This window comes from Anastrepha ludens, chromosome 4 (genome assembly GCF_028408465.1).
Source record: "Anastrepha ludens isolate Willacy chromosome 4, idAnaLude1.1, whole genome shotgun sequence".
Taxonomy (NCBI): Eukaryota; Metazoa; Arthropoda; class Insecta; order Diptera; family Tephritidae; genus Anastrepha; species Anastrepha ludens.
In genome coordinates, this window is record NC_071500.1 from 91,017,864 (window position 1) to 91,033,442 (window position 15,579).

At 34.9% G+C, this 15,579-nt stretch overlaps 1 protein-coding gene across 1 annotated transcript; it reads right to left on the minus strand.

The window, feature by feature from the left end:
* Window positions 1–899: 899 nt before the first annotated feature.
* Window positions 900–9,435, minus strand: LOC128860165 (phosphatase Herzog). Its single transcript, XM_054097455.1, has 5 exons — window positions 9,142–9,435; window positions 8,680–8,861; window positions 8,436–8,589; window positions 6,855–6,997; window positions 900–1,454 (listed from the first exon to the last, which is right to left on the minus strand). The coding sequence occupies exons 1-5, from the start codon at window positions 9,418–9,420 to the stop codon at window positions 1,130–1,132; spliced, it is 1,083 nt and encodes a 360-aa protein (XP_053953430.1). The 5' UTR covers window positions 9,421–9,435; the 3' UTR covers window positions 900–1,129.
* Window positions 9,436–15,579: the final 6,144 nt, after the last annotated feature.

Sequence of the window (15,579 nt, forward strand, 5' to 3'; positions counted from 1 at the left end):
ACGCATTATGCAAATACCTATAAATACATACATAGTTTTATATTTGAATAAAAAATATAGATACGCTCGAGTTCATATGCATGATGTATGAATTTTTTATGCTCGCATGTATGTATGTATGTATGTACGCTGGCTTGTATGTAAATATGTTCAACTCTTTTCGTTTCAACAAACATTTTGCTCTTACATTGTAGCTGATTATTTTATGCTTGCTTTTTATTTATTTCATTTTATTTCTTGCCTTTTATTTTTTTATTTTCTTTTTCAGTTTTTTTTTCTCATCCGACTTTTTCGCTCACACACTTTCGCATTCTTCAACTTTTTTCGTTTCACATTATTTATACCTACAAATATCCTTACACGCCCATCTCATTGAACTGTGTCCTACCACTACTACTACTACTATTGTTGTTGTTGTTGTTGCTGCTGTTTCTACAGCTTCTGTTTGGTGGTTGTGGTTTACATAGCACGCATACATATATGTATGTATATCTATGCATGCATGCCTGTCACATTACTTGCATCTATATACGTATGTGTGTGTGTATGCTTGTATGTAAGTAATGCTTTAGAGCTGCACTTAATCATAATAAACTTGATCAGCATCTTCTGTTAATTTGTTGTCGATATATAGTATGTAAGTATGTACGTACTATGTATGTATGTATTTTTTGTATAGTATATAGTACGAGTATGCCTTCCTCAACTATGATACATACTTAACTATATCTGTATATCTGTGTGTTATTTATAAATACATTTACTTATTAATGCATATTCTCCTTCTTCTGTATGTATGTATGTATATATAAGTAGTATTATTATTTCAATTTGCTTTTTGTTTTGTTTACATTTTAATAAAAAAATTGCAGCAATTATTTTAGGAAAGTATTTCGCGGGGGGATAGGTAGCGCGTTAAATTTGTTTGTTTGTGTATTGTAGAATTTCTGATTTTGTTTTTTTTTCTTTCTTTCTTTCTTTGTCATATAAATATATATATCTATATAATATTTATATTATATGTACATATACATATATACATATCTGTGTGTATATGTATGTACGCTAAATTATTTAAAAGCAAAAAACGCAGAAATTAAATATTAATAAACATCAATTCCCACTGATGTTACGTTTTATTACTTAAATCGGGCGGATTTGGCGGACTACCTTCCAGTTGCTGCTGCTGATGCTGTTGGTTTGTTTGCAGTTGATGCTGCTGTTGTTGTTGTTGTTGCTGCTGTTGTACCTGATGCGGATGCTGTGTCGTCAGCAATGTGGGTACTGATATTGTTGTCGCTTGTGTTATGACCGTTGTTGCTGTAATCGTCTGCTGCACTGACTGCTGTTGATTTTGTGGATGTGTCGTTTGTATTTGCATTTGTTGCTGTTGCTGTAAAGATTGCTGCAACTGCACCTGCGGTGTGGACAATTGTTGTTGATTCGTGTTGTTGCTGTTGTGGGTAATAAGAAGGGTGAAAATGTTAATTAGTAAATATTTTCTGGGATTTTTCAAATTAATTTTAATTAATGCTTATAAAAATTATTAACTTGTCTTTTTAGTATTCCTATTTAGATTTTTTAGTTGTCTATTGAAGTGCGATATACAAGGAGAGGTCCAAAATAAACAAGACTGCGCTAAACGACAGGAGGTTTGTTCTGATAACTTCGAGATTATTTATTCAAAATAGTCCCCTCTGGCCTTGATACACTGTTTTACGCGACCTAAAAGCTTTTCGAAAGAGTGTTTCAGGTCATTGAAAGGTAATGCCCTTCAGGATGTACCAACATCCTTTTGGATGGGCTCTACGGACGCAAAACGTTTTCCTTTCATGGCGACATGCAGTTTTCCGAATAGGGAAAAGTTACAGGGAGCCATAACAGGTGAATACGGAGAGTGATTAATGGTTAAAATGCGATTTCTAGTCAAAAAGTCAGTCACAAGTGTGGATCGATGAGCTGGTGCATTATCATGCAATAAGCGCCAGCTCCCTTCGACGTATACGATGCAACAAATGCTTCAAAACGCTAAGATAGAGAATTGCATTGACGGTTCGGTCCGTTGGCATGGACTTCTTGTGGACAATTCCCTTGGAATCGTAAAAACAAATGAGCATCGACTTGATTTTTGACTTTTCCAAACGCGATTTTTTGGTGGCTCGTCTGCGGCTCTTTGACGCTTAGTTTCAGGTTCATGTTGGAAACACCTCATTTCATCACCAGTTACAATGTTGTAGAGGAAGTTCTCGTCTTTTCTCGCCTCTTTAATGAGTTCTTTTGAATGTTGAATCGTGAGCAATTTTTGGTCCTCAGTTAACTTGTGCGGAATGAAACGTGCACAGACCTTTCGTAAGCCCAAATGATCAGTTAAAATGCGATAAGTCGATGTTTTGGAGTTATTCAACTCCGATTCCATGAATTTCAACGATGATTTCGGTTCATTTTTGATAAATTTACGAACAATTTCGATGGAGTTTTCGGTAATTACTGATTTGTTGTCATTTATGTCCTCCTAAAAACGTTTAAACCACTCATGAACTCTGGCACGAGATATACAATCATCGCCATAAAGTTTTTTCATCAGTTCAAATGTTTGCGTAAGCGTTTTACCGATTTTAAATCAAAATTTGTTTTTAGCTCTTTCGAAACTCTATTTTGTACTGATGACTCAAACATACTGACACTTTAGACGCACTAACTTCACTTCCACTAAACCGAATGTCACCAAGCTTTCACTGGAAGTCAGCTAGGGATGTAACTTCCAACGCTCAAACTCATTAAAAATATACTCCATAAAACACATTTTTATGACGCCAGTCTTGATTATTTTGGGCTTCACCTTGTATGTATGTATGTAGGAACACGCTCTATAATCTAACGGACTGACCAGCATGTAGTAACACCCGCTATGACTTAACGGATTGCTAGAAGTACGTTCACATATGGAGTAATTAGCAATAAATCCACAAAATGTACGGGCAGAACACATATGGCAGATTACCTTGAAAAAATTGATAATCAGCTGTCAATACTGATGTCGTAAAGAGCACAGCGGTTAACAGAATAAGATTTAAATGTTTTGATGTTTCCAAGTGGAATAATAAAGGAATAAAAAAAAAATTTCGGGAGAGAAATTTTGTATGGGCCTCGCTTTTTAATTACGGATTGGGAGTTAAGCACGAAAAAGTAGATAATCTATTATACTTACATATATGTGAACGTATTATAACATACGCTACGAAAAAATGCTACTGACAGAGACGTAAAGCAGAGAGCACTAGAGCTTAAGCCGTCAAGTGAATTGACCGGCCAAACATATTAATTCTTAACGGCCGAAAGGCCCCGCCACGGGGACATAGTACTTATGCGATAGAAAACGAAAAGCCCCAATACGGGGACATGAAAAGAATTCAGTTTTCATTTCATTTATTTATCATCGCTGTAAGTTTCTTTAACAAATATTGCAACTTTGTACATCTCTGGTTTGTTGATCATACGAGTACACTGACAAGAAATATTTACCGTAATACTCGTACCTATAACGTTTGCGATTTAGAAGCTTACAACGTGCAAATATAATATATTGGCGTCTTCCAACTCTCGAGTACTTTTATTATAATAAGGTTGAGTTTATCTTTATTTTAAAAATACATAGCATAATAAAAAGTTCAAATAATAGATCATGGAGAAAAAAAATAAAGACGAAGATTATGAATATAACATTAGTGAAGACGAGTAGAGTTTGATTTACGAAATATAGATATGAAAAGTATCACAGTTTTGAAAACTATAAAAATTAATTTCATTTATAAAATTATAAATCAAGTAAATATATTGAATTCATATCTAAATAATTCTGTTTAAATGTTTAGTTTAAGTTTTCATCCTTATAAACGTTTTAGAATTTCGCCTAATTTTCTGCCGTCTCATGAGCTAGTATACAAAAAAAAGCTCTCGCCCGTTAAAGGTTAATATGTAAAACTATTTAATGTAACTTTTCAACTAAACTTATCAAACTGCCTAAAACTAAGCGATTTTATATCATGGATGAAGAAGATTTTTAATGGTGTGACCAATAACAGACGCCTTTCAGCGACTTTGAGAGAATCAGCGCTTGGGCTGACATAGCAGGGGTTATGAACTGGTTTGTTTACGAAAAAACTAAGAATGTGTTAGTGATATTTGAAAAAAATTAACACAATTTCACTTCGTTGCCGTCTGAACAACGACAGATTTGACGAGTGTGTGAATATGTGTGAAATTACCGTGCAGATTTCAGCTAGCGATAAGATTGTAGATATATATGTATATATAAGATATATGAACAAAAAAATCAACACAGTCATGTTGCGTCGTTGCAATCTGGACAACGACTGATTGGTCGAGTGTGTGAATAAATACATGTGAAATGATCCTGCAGAATTCGGCTGGCGAATTCCCCATAACGTGGCAGCCGAAGCGCCCCTCACAACTTTGTATTTCACCATAATTACTAGGTCAAACCTAGTAATCTATCATCCTTGATTTTATATCAATATTTATATCCTATTTTCTTAAATCTAAGTCTGTTGAAGTGAATCATAAATAAATGACTTGAAATATTAGTAAGAGCGTTTGATTTATCTCTACATGTATGTATACGTGTAAGTATGTATAGCACACATGTGCACATGAAAAAATAATAATAAAATTGTGAGATTTTAAGAGATACAAAGTGGCGCAAAATTAATCATCAAATTTTGTTTTTGAATAACATTTTACTAAATAAAACGAAAATGATTTTTACCGATATAAATCTTTATTTTTACCTTTACTCGCTCCATTGCTTGGCTGTTTGTACACTGCAGCTCTCAAGTTCACTAGTGTCAAATATGAGTGACGTACGACGCCGTTTGCAAATGTTATAAATTTTCCGATAGGGTGATTAATTTTGTGCCACCTTGTAGTAACAAACTTTATTGTATAAATATGAATTTTCAAATTATTCCAAAATTTCTCCAAAAATCTAAAAACTACTGAGCCGTGCCTTAAGTTCTGTTACAACTTCAAAGTAGGGTAATAATTAAACAGCGAATTTTAAGATTTCGTTGCAATTTTGAATTTCTTTTTATTACCTAATAACATTTCAAGGAAGTTAAAAATTATTAAAAATGATCACTGTTTGCGTTAATACAGGGTCTTAAAAGGTGTGGCCATAGTGCTATAGTAGCACGCATGGTTACCATAGATATGGATGAAGCCGCTGGTGACGAAATTTGCAAGCCATACCCTCTACGGCCATAATTTGTAGTCGAGCAGATTTAAAGCTGAGCTGCCCGAGGGAAAATCCTAAACGGAAACATTTAGAAAACCACCAGATAGCATCACGAGAATGCCACTGGACTGGAACCCGCAAAGGAGCAGAGGTCGCGGTCGGCCAAAGATCACTTGGTGAAGGTCGATGTTGCGCGAACTAGCAGACGCTGACATTACATGGGACGGCACAAAACCAACAGCCCAGAACCGCGTACAATGGAGGCGTCTTGTCGAGGCCCTATGTTCCTGAGCGGAGTGCACAAGAATATAAAAAAAATTATGCTGACCTACGCTTGGATTGTTTTAGCTTCATGTAGCCATGCAGGCCCTTGTTGAAATACTCAGTGTTCTCCATTAAAGGGGGCAACTATTAAATTCCTCACCACACCTGGCAAAATATTTTCTAGTACACTCTTGCGCTAGTTTGAATGTCCTTTTCGCAAAAAATGCAAAGAAGCGATAGCTTTGTGGGATACCCTCAATTTTCTTCAATTGGGATAAAACTACTGCAAACAGGGTGAAGTCCAAAATAATCAAGACTGACGTCATAAAAATGTTTTTGATGGCGCCACCTTTTTAATGAGTTAGTGCATTGGAAGTTGCATCCCTAGCTGACTTCCAGTGAAAGCTTGGTGAGATTCGATCCAGTGGAAGTGAAGTTATTGCGTCTAAAGTGTCTGTATGTTTGAGTCATCAGTACAAAAATGAGTTTCGAACAAAGAGCTAATAACAGATTTTGTTTTAAAATCAGTAAAACGTTTACCAAAATATTTGAATTGATGAAAAAAGTTTGTGGCGATGGTTGTCTATCTCGAGACAATGAACATACGACCCCCGCCCAAAATCAGTAATCACCGAAAACTCCATCGAAACTGTTCGTAATTTTATCAAAAATGAACCGAAATTCTCGTTGAAATTCATGGAATCGGAGTTGAATATGAAACTGAAACTAAGCGTCAAAGTGCCGAATGGAAGGCCCCAGACGAGCCACCACCCAAAAAATCGCCTTTGGACCAGTCAAAAATCAAATCGATGTTCATTTGTTTTTACGATTCCAAGGGAATTGTCCACAAGGAGTTCGTGCCAACTAGCCATACCGCGAAGGAGGAAGGTGTCGCTTATTGCATGATAATGCACTATCTCATCGCATTTAAACCATCAATCACTCTCCGTGTTCGTCTTATATGGCTCCCTCTGACTTCTACTTATTTGGAAAATTGCATTTGGCCGTTTTGCGTCCGTAGAGGCAATCCAAAAGGCTTGTACCGCCGACATCCTAAAGGATATTCCGGTCAATGGCCTAAAACAGGCCTTCGAAAAGCTTTTAGATCGCGTAAAACAGTGCACCGAGGCCAGAGGGGACTATTTTGAATAAGTTAACTGGAAGTTATCAGAATAAAACTCCTGCCGTTTCTATTTTAGCTCAGTCTTGTTTATTTTGGACTTCACCTTGTACATATAATAACTAACAGAGTCTCAATCTATATATAAATAAACGTGTGCCTACCCAAAAATTTATAAATGTATATACGTTGTGGGTCTTATTAAAATTTACTTACATTTTCGCAACACTATTCAGCGGATTGTTGGAATTGCACAGAACACTATATACAGAATCGACTTTGCTGAGTTTCTCAAACAGCGGTATCAGTTCTAGCAATTCGGAATCGTTTGTGTCATCAAACCATGACTTTACAGGAACCTAAAAGAAGAATGAAAAGAAATTGTTATAGTTTTTTTTTTTTTTTTTTTGTTTTGAAATATCATTTTATCAAAGTACGTTGCAATAAAAACTAGCATTTTTCATCTATTCAGTTTATAATATAATATATAAAATACTTAACGCGCCGTTGGACACCTTTTTTAAACCCTTTTTCGTACTGTTCGGGGATCCTTTTTAAAGAGTTAGGTCCATAAATCGATAGAAAATTTAATTTTTACAAGCTACCTGGAAGTCGTTAGCTTTAATAGAAATATGTTAAATTTTCGTCCAAAGACGAAAAAACCAGTCTAGCCAAACCCGGGTGCTCAACGGAAGGTTAAAAGCTTTTAAATATGTTTTTTTCTTACTGTCTACGAGTTTGCACTCCATTTTGGTTTAATGCCTTTTTCGCAGTTTTTTTCCGTGTATTTATTGCATCTGCTTATATTAATATTAACAATAAAATTTAAATTTAAAACCTAAATTACTGTCTTTTTAGCAAAAACTCTGCTTTCGAGTCTTTCGGTTTTATCAAGCCCATTACATTTACTATAATGCAAGCCATTTATCAGCGAATTCTTTCCACATAGGCAGGATTGGATCGAGGGGAAAATCTGGGCCGAAGCTTGCACCTCTGTCTTCACTGACGGTTCCAAGATGGAATTGGGAGTCGGAGCAGTGGTTTTCTCTAAATAAGCCAATTTATCTATCTCCTTTAAAATGCCGAATACTGCTTTGAGTTTATAATTATACACTCTCAAATACCAGATAATAGGCGCCTATGATTTGCCACTACTCTGCTCCCTATGTCTGGATTCTGCTCCTTTGATTAGAAATTTGCATGCGAAAGCAACAAAAGAGTTATCGAGCAAAGTTCGCCGTTGGCGAGTGCGGTTATACCTCATAGAACTCGTATAACTCACCATTGCTCAATGCTGCAAACTCTCTTTCAAGAGAGTTTCATTAGCACGCGCTCATACAGAGAGACTTTTGTTGCTTCAACTTTCCGTATGCTCCTTTGATGGTCGGTGCGCGTTCACTCACTTTGTAATTGTAAGTTTTTAGTCTACAGTGAACAACAATATTGGGGAGAAGGAGAATACAAAGGGTGTTGACAGGCAAGCAACGATAGTTTAAGCAACAAATATTATTCCTGTATGAACGCCTAACACTCATTGAGTGCTTCCAAACAAATGTAAGTTTTGGCAGTTCGTTTCCAGTACTACCCACATATATTTAATTATACCAGTTGCTTCAACTATTCGCCTTTTGTTAATGCTTGGCTAATCAAAGAGACCTAATATAAAATTACCCCTCACTAAAAAAATGCAATAATTTAAAGTTATTCCAAATTTTTACGCCCGGTGGAAACACACAAAAGGATCTATTTTATAATAAAAAAAAACTAATATTGAAGTCATTTTCTTTATTTGCTTACCGCATTATCTGGATGAAATATATAACTCGCTGGTGAATTATCGACAATGACAATTTTTTGTAAATCACGTCCAAGACGATTTAAATCCTTAATATAATTTCCCCTGTAATAAACGCACGATTCCCTAAACAGTCTTGCACGAAACACATCCCATCTGCGAAGAAAAATATTGAAAATAAATAAAATAATTTAATATTTTACTATTATTTTTATTAAATAGAAAAAAAAAAACAATACAACTCACTTGTCTAACAGATCAGCAACGGGATCTGCGTATTTGGCTAGTGATGCTGTAAATAAAACACATTCGTACAATTCGCCCATTTTTCGCAGGAACTCGTCGACGTAGGGCCGCTTGAGTACGTACACTTGATGTATAGTGCCGTCAATTTCCACTGGTACAATAAAATCAGCATTTGGAATCGGCTGAAATAAGGTATACAAATAATAGAATATTTTAGTAATCGGCAATTAATGATATAACGATTTTAATATGCAAGCCCTAAAGTAGGCTATTAAAAAGTCTTCAATACTAAATAGTCTAATAGTCTTCAAGTAAAATTGTGTGCTTCGGTAGAAGTTGCAAAAGCCTTGGCCGCTTTTAAGTGCATATTCTGTTGTTTTTTTGCTTTTTTCTTGAAAGTACATACATACATATATACATGTGTTTGGCGGTGTGTATTTTAAATATAGTATTTTCGCTTACCTTAAAGCTACTGTGCACTAAGGTCTCATCCAAATCGATGACCATGCATTTTTTATGCATATCCGAGTGCCTAACCTGAGGTAGAAGGTACCTTTGTTGGTCCGGTAGTGGTGGCGGTGTTGTGGAACCATCGATTGATGTGCCATTTTGATTGGTTTTCGTGCGATTACGTCGCCAGCAACATAGAAACGATTGAAAGAAGCCACGTTTTGGTGGTTTCAAACGTTCGACATCATCTGTAAGATTGAAAGGTAAAGTATTGAGTTCATACTTTTGCATTTATGTATAAGAGTAACAACTTTTTTCGTAAATATGCATTAATAAATATGTGTGCTACACATTTGTAATAAAAAAATGTAAGAAATTCCATTTCAAGTAAGCCAAGTATTTGGGACAATGTTGGTTTGTTTGTAGGCTTGAGTATATAAGTAATAAGAAGTTAAGTGGGAACATTTTAAGAAAAATAAATAAAAATTTTGAAAATTTTGGTACAGTTTTTTCAAGCGAAATAACTTCGGTTCTTTTAAACATTTTGAAATAATTTTTTTTTTTTAATTTTCAAAATAAAATATACTTTTAAAGTGAAAAAATTTTGTAGAAAATAAATAATAATACTTCGATATTAAGTTCATTTGGGTTCCCGGTTACAGCGGCTTCAAGGGAAACTGCTGGGCTGATGAGTTGGCTAGACACTGGGACCCTGCAGACGGTCTCATAGCAAAATGAGAGGATTGGGGTTCCCTGAGAACCTGTGATCTACTCTTGGAAAGATGGCCTTCGTGTCAACTCAGCGAGCGCTGGGCTAGTACGCAAACGTGCAAAGTAGTGAGATCCTTCTGCCCACGGGTAAATCGGGGTTGCTCAAGGGAGCTTCTAAGGCTAACAAAGTCGCAACACTCGAATCAGCTAGGTTTCCTTACCGGACAATGCCCGTTAGGTGTTCATGCGGTGGGGCTTGGGATTGCTTCAAGTCCTTTCTGCAGAAGCTGTCTGGAGGACGAGGATGAATCATCCTTCTCAACTGTCTTGCCCTGCTCTCATCGGGCAAAGCTTTAGACATCTGGGCTCTCGATTCCTCGCTACACCTGCGGATATTAAGGGTTTCATTGTCACACATCTGATGAAATCCATCAGTAGCTTACAGCGGTTAATACGAACATAAATTAGCCACTGTCGATCGTCATTCTCTAATCCAAAGTCTTTCTTCCTTTTTTTCACCTATCTGGTTCCTTTCCTTCTCCTCCCCTCCCCCTGTATGGTAACACAACGGACAAATTTTGAATATTTGCTCAAGTGGGCCCTCGCAAGGGCAGCCATTTATCCTAACCTAAGACTCCCATGGTTGAATGGCGTTGATCGGGAGGCTGAGCTATTTGGTATGCGATTGGTATGAGAACTCTTGCAATGAGTCACAACTGCCGCGAGAGCTTCTTGATGTGACGCATTGATGTCTTTATCAATTAAAAAACTAAGTGAAATTTTTGCATTTTAAGACAATTTATGGTACTTTGTCCAAGTTTTTTTTAGATTTTATGATTTATTATTTTTATTTTTTATTTTTATTAAATTATCTTTAGAGCCAATATTCCAACTTCAGCTCGAATTTAGCGAACATTTTTCTGTAATCTTTCCGTCTTCCATTTGAGCTAGAGTTTATTTTTAGATTTCCTGGCGTACTTTTTCACAAACCAAACCAGCAAACTTAATTGCTTTAATTGTCAATGACCTGTCTGTCGTCGGTGAAGGCACATACCGCCACACACCGAGACACACATTTTTGTATGCTTTCGCTTTCGCTATATTCGCGTCATTATGCAGTAGGCACTCGCCATGTAAGCGCTATTCATCATATGCTAACACATTTGTACAGGGGTTTGTTGTATGTTTTTATGCTTAATGCGAAACACAGTGCAAATATGTAGAGGTAAGCAGGACTAGTTAATTTTTGGACGGGCTCTGATAGGAGATGAGGTAGCAAACTTTGAGCATTACAGAACTCAGGATTGCAGCGATCAGAAAGATCTTTTTATCACCATAATCGGGTCACTACTCCATAGTCAGATTTCTTGATAAAGGATAAAGGCTTCTTTCTAACCGAATTGCTGTTACTTGAAGGGCTGTCTAGGCTATGTAATTTGGAAAGTTTACATAATTCGGTACATTCATAGAAAATGCATGGAGCGTCTACTGGACAAAGAATCAGCAAGCTGTTCCAACTGGCCCAGCTCTTCTACGCAGGTGGACATGGAGGCAATAGTGATTGTTTGAATAAATCTAGAATCGAGCAGCAATTTTTGCTATAAAGGAGCTAATATCGTGCGAGGTAACTGTGCAAGGTTCTCCTTTTCGTACTGTCGAATGCAGCTTTGAAGTCGACGAAAAGATGGTGTGTGTCGATTTTCCTTTCATGGGATGACAACATCCGACGAAGCGATGCTTGGAGTGTTTGAGAGAAAGTTTCTGCACAAGATTTTTGGACCTTTGCACGTTAGCAACGGCGAATATCGCAGGCGATGGAACGATGAGCTGTATGAGCTTTTCGACGACATAGACATAGCGCAGCGAATAAAGATCCATCGACTACGATGTCTGGGTCATGTAGTCCGAATGGATACAAACGCTCCGGCTTTGAAAGTATGCGATGTGGTACCAGCTGCTGATAGGCAGAGGAAGAGGAAGGCCTCCTCTGTGTTGGAAAGATTAGGTGGAGAAGGACTTGGCTTCACTTGGTGTTTCCAACGGGCGCCGATTAGCACGAGAAAGAAACGATTGGCGGGGTTTGTTAAACTCGGCCAAAATCATGTAAGCGGTTATCGCGCCAATTAAGCAGAAAGAGAGCTGTGCAAGGTGGTAGCACAGTTTAGTTTGCCAAGATCACACATTCATTGACAATCTGGCCGCAGGCAGCATTGAAGATAATAGGCTCAAGAGTAGTGAAAACAAGAATTTTAAAGAAATATCTTACTTCACCTACGTCAATGCGCGACCCAAAAATCTACAGAGCTGCGGAACAGCAGGAATATGGAAGAAAATTTAATTGTGGTGTGAGTTGCCCAGTTGGCTTGTCCTACTACTACTTCTTCTACACAGTCACTTTTGTTTGATTCACTAAGAAAAGTCTACGAATATATTACATTAATACCCAAATGATCTAGTCACTTAAGTGGACGATGTGGAAGCGCTGCTGTGGTTGTTTAGGCCAAAGTTAAACAAGAAAAGGACGAATGCACTCCTGAGAGTGGGCGGTAAGAGTTTTTACCGGAATCATAACTGGGCAACGCATTTTTGCACTAATTCTGCAGCTATTTCCATTTGCAGCTATTTGCAAAAATCTCTCTCTGGTTCAATTCACAAGTTGAAAAACAGGGTGACAAAGCAACTCAAATATTTTGTTTCACTCTACTTCGCTAGCCAGGCAAAAATAATGGAAGCAGAAGTATCGGATCTCTTTAATGTCATCTGGTATGGTAAGTGGATTAACGAGGCATTATTTCGGTGAATTATAGCAATTAGCATCTTACAGGCTTCATTCACAACGGGTATTTATGCGTCCAACCACCAACCTAATCCGGACCGAACGATTGAGACGATGAGCTCAGAATAGTATAAAAAGTGAAACAATTTGTTCTGAAATATGCACATCTGAAATAGAAATGAGACGCAACAATAGTCGGAGTATCATCTACGATCAGTTCCAACATTCTCCATTTTGATACACCAGATAAGGTCAGAGGTATATTTATACATATGCAGATGCAAGAGTAATACTCGTACCGTCGATCGTAAGGCTGTGCATGCTACAGGCATGAAATTCGAGTCTCATCTACTCGCTCTACACCCCATATTGCCACAGGGAAAGTTTATTTTCGTTTATACCTTCTATTTTTTATTTCCGGCTAATAAGAGTATTGCAATTGAGCTCATCACCATCGTCGCCTAGGATAAATGTTCACACACAATTGACTCCTTTCACAATGACTTTTCACCACTTTGAAGCAGCTCACGAAATGATTGAAAACCACTTTTCCTTCTCGGGCTGCCTGCTTCCTTACTATGTGGACGCTACCTCGTACCACCATGCCAGGGCATAACATACACTTGTTGCTGCGGGCACTAGCACTATGTGCTCATGCCACAGCGCACAAAAAATTAGGGTCAAATAGCTTAATTGACCGAAGGGTAGCCAGCCAGCAAGTCAGCGAGCCAGCGAGCCAAGCAACACCTACTAAACTAATAACGTTTCTTTGTATGTAGGTAAATACAAGCATATTTTTTCAGTGCTGCACAAATTGTTGGTAAACAGAAGTTTGTTTGGCTGCTACTCAAATAATAATAAATTTGCCCAGTATTTATGTACATCTGTGATCACAATAATGGCAAAGTTTTGACTGCTTATTAATTAATTTTTTGTTTTTAAATCAAAAATCAAAATCACCAAAATTTCAATCTTTTTATTCAGAAATTAATTTCTCGTTTTTTTTTTAATTTTGACTATTTAAAAAGGTTTTTTTTTTTTCTTATAAAAATATTAGTTTTTCAAAAAGTCAATAAGAATGTTTTTTTTTATAAAAATATAGTTTTTCAAGAAATCAATAAAAATGGTTTTTTTTTATAAAAATATAGTTTTTCAGAAATCAATAAAAATGTTTTTTTTTTATAAAAATATAGTTTTTAAAACAATCAAAACATTTTCATCAAAATTTCAAACTTTTTATTAAAAATTTTTAGACGTGGTTTTTTTTTGTAATTTTGACTTCTAAATTTTTAATTTGTTTAAATAAAAGTATCGTATTTAAAAAAAACATTTCCTCCATTTGTGGAACAACATCAAGACGCACATCACAAATAGGAGGCGGAGCTCGGCCAAACACCCAAAAAGGGTGTACGCGCCAATTATATATATTTATATATATATATCGTCACATGAAATCAAAAAAGCCCTAAGTTACATTTTAAAAATTTTACAGGGGAAGCAAAAAACCTTTTAAAATGAAAATGTTTTATTCACCGTCACCGTCACCGGCTTTTCGAATTTTGTTTATACCAACGTCATTATTGGTTGTTGGATTATAAAATTTTAAAGGAACATGTATAATGATACGGTGCATAATAATCAACTAAAAAGTCGATTTTGAATTTTTTGTAACTTAGGGCTTTTTTGAATTCATATGACGATATGTAAAAAAACAAAACATTTTCTTCAAAATTTCAATCTTTTTCGTCAAAAGTTTTAGATTTTTTTTTTTTTTTCAAATTTCTCATTTCTGATTACAAATTAGAGATTTTTATCGTGGGATTGTTTAAATTTTGTAAAAAATTTTTTTCTATTTTTTATAAAATATTTATTTATGTTTCATACTTTTTTTCATTTGATTAAAATATGTGCAAATGATTTAAATTTTGTAAATTTTTTTCTACTTTTCTCGAATTTTAAACTTTTTATTGAAAATTTTTAGAATTTGGTTTTGCTTTAATTCCGATTGCAAATTTGAAATTTCGGTTAAAATTGATGGAATTGCTTTAAATTTGGCAAACATTTTTGTTTTCTATTTTTTTTATAATATAATATTATTATTATTATATTATATTATTATTATATTATATATTATATTTCAAAAGCTGCAAACATTTTCAGCAAATTTTTAAAACTTTTTATTAAAATAAAAAAAAAATTGTTCTTTTGTTTTTAAATTCGGATTAAAAATTGAAATTTTGAATAAAATTGGTGGAATTGATTTAAATTTTTAAAAAATTTTTCTGCATTTTTAGAATTTCAAACTTTTTTAGAATGTATTTTTTTTAATTCTGATTAAAAAAGTTGACTGATTGATGGCATTGTGTTGAATTTTGAAAACATTTTTTTTCTATTTTTTACAAAATATTAATTTATGTTTTATAATTTTTTTTCAAATGCTGCAGCTAATTTTTCCCAAAAATCGCTCTCTGTTTCAGTTCACAAGTTGAAAAACAGGGTGACAAAGCAACTCAAATATTATATTAAATTTTACGAACATTATTTTTTTTCTATCTTTTATTATCATACTTTTTTTTCAATAGCTCAAAACATTTTGATCAAATTTTCAAACTTTTTTTCCGAATTTTTAGGAATGTTGTTTTTTTTGTTTTTTTTTAATTCTCATAAAAAAATTGTAATTTTGATTAAAATTAGTGGATTTGTTTAAATTTTATAAATTTTTTTTTCTACTACATATTCTAGAATTTCAAACTTTTCATCCAGCAGTAGAATTTTGTTTTTGTTTTAATTCTGATTGGAAATTTGAAATTCCGATTGAAATTGGTGGAATTGTTTTAAACTTTGTTAACATTTTTTTTTCTATTTTTTATAAAATATTTATTTATGTTTTATAACTTTTTTATCAAAAAATCTAAATATTTTCATCAAAATTTCACACTTCTTTTTCAAAATTTTTAGAATTT

What these genes read in the sequence shown, in the direction of transcription:
- LOC128860165 (XM_054097455.1), bottom strand. Translation starts at nt 9,420, where the DNA reads ATGCAAAAGTATGAACTCAATACTTTACCTTTCAATCTTACAGATGAT. An exon ending in TATTTCATCCAGATAATGCG is followed by an intron (nt 6,998 to 8,435) that starts GTAAGCAAATAA and finishes TTCTTCTTTTAG; the next exon opens with GTTCCTGTAAAGTCATGGTT. An exon ending in CTGAATAGTGTTGCGAAAAT is followed by an intron (nt 1,455 to 6,854) that starts GTAAGTAAATTT and finishes TACCCACAACAG; the next exon opens with CAACAACACGAATCAACAAC.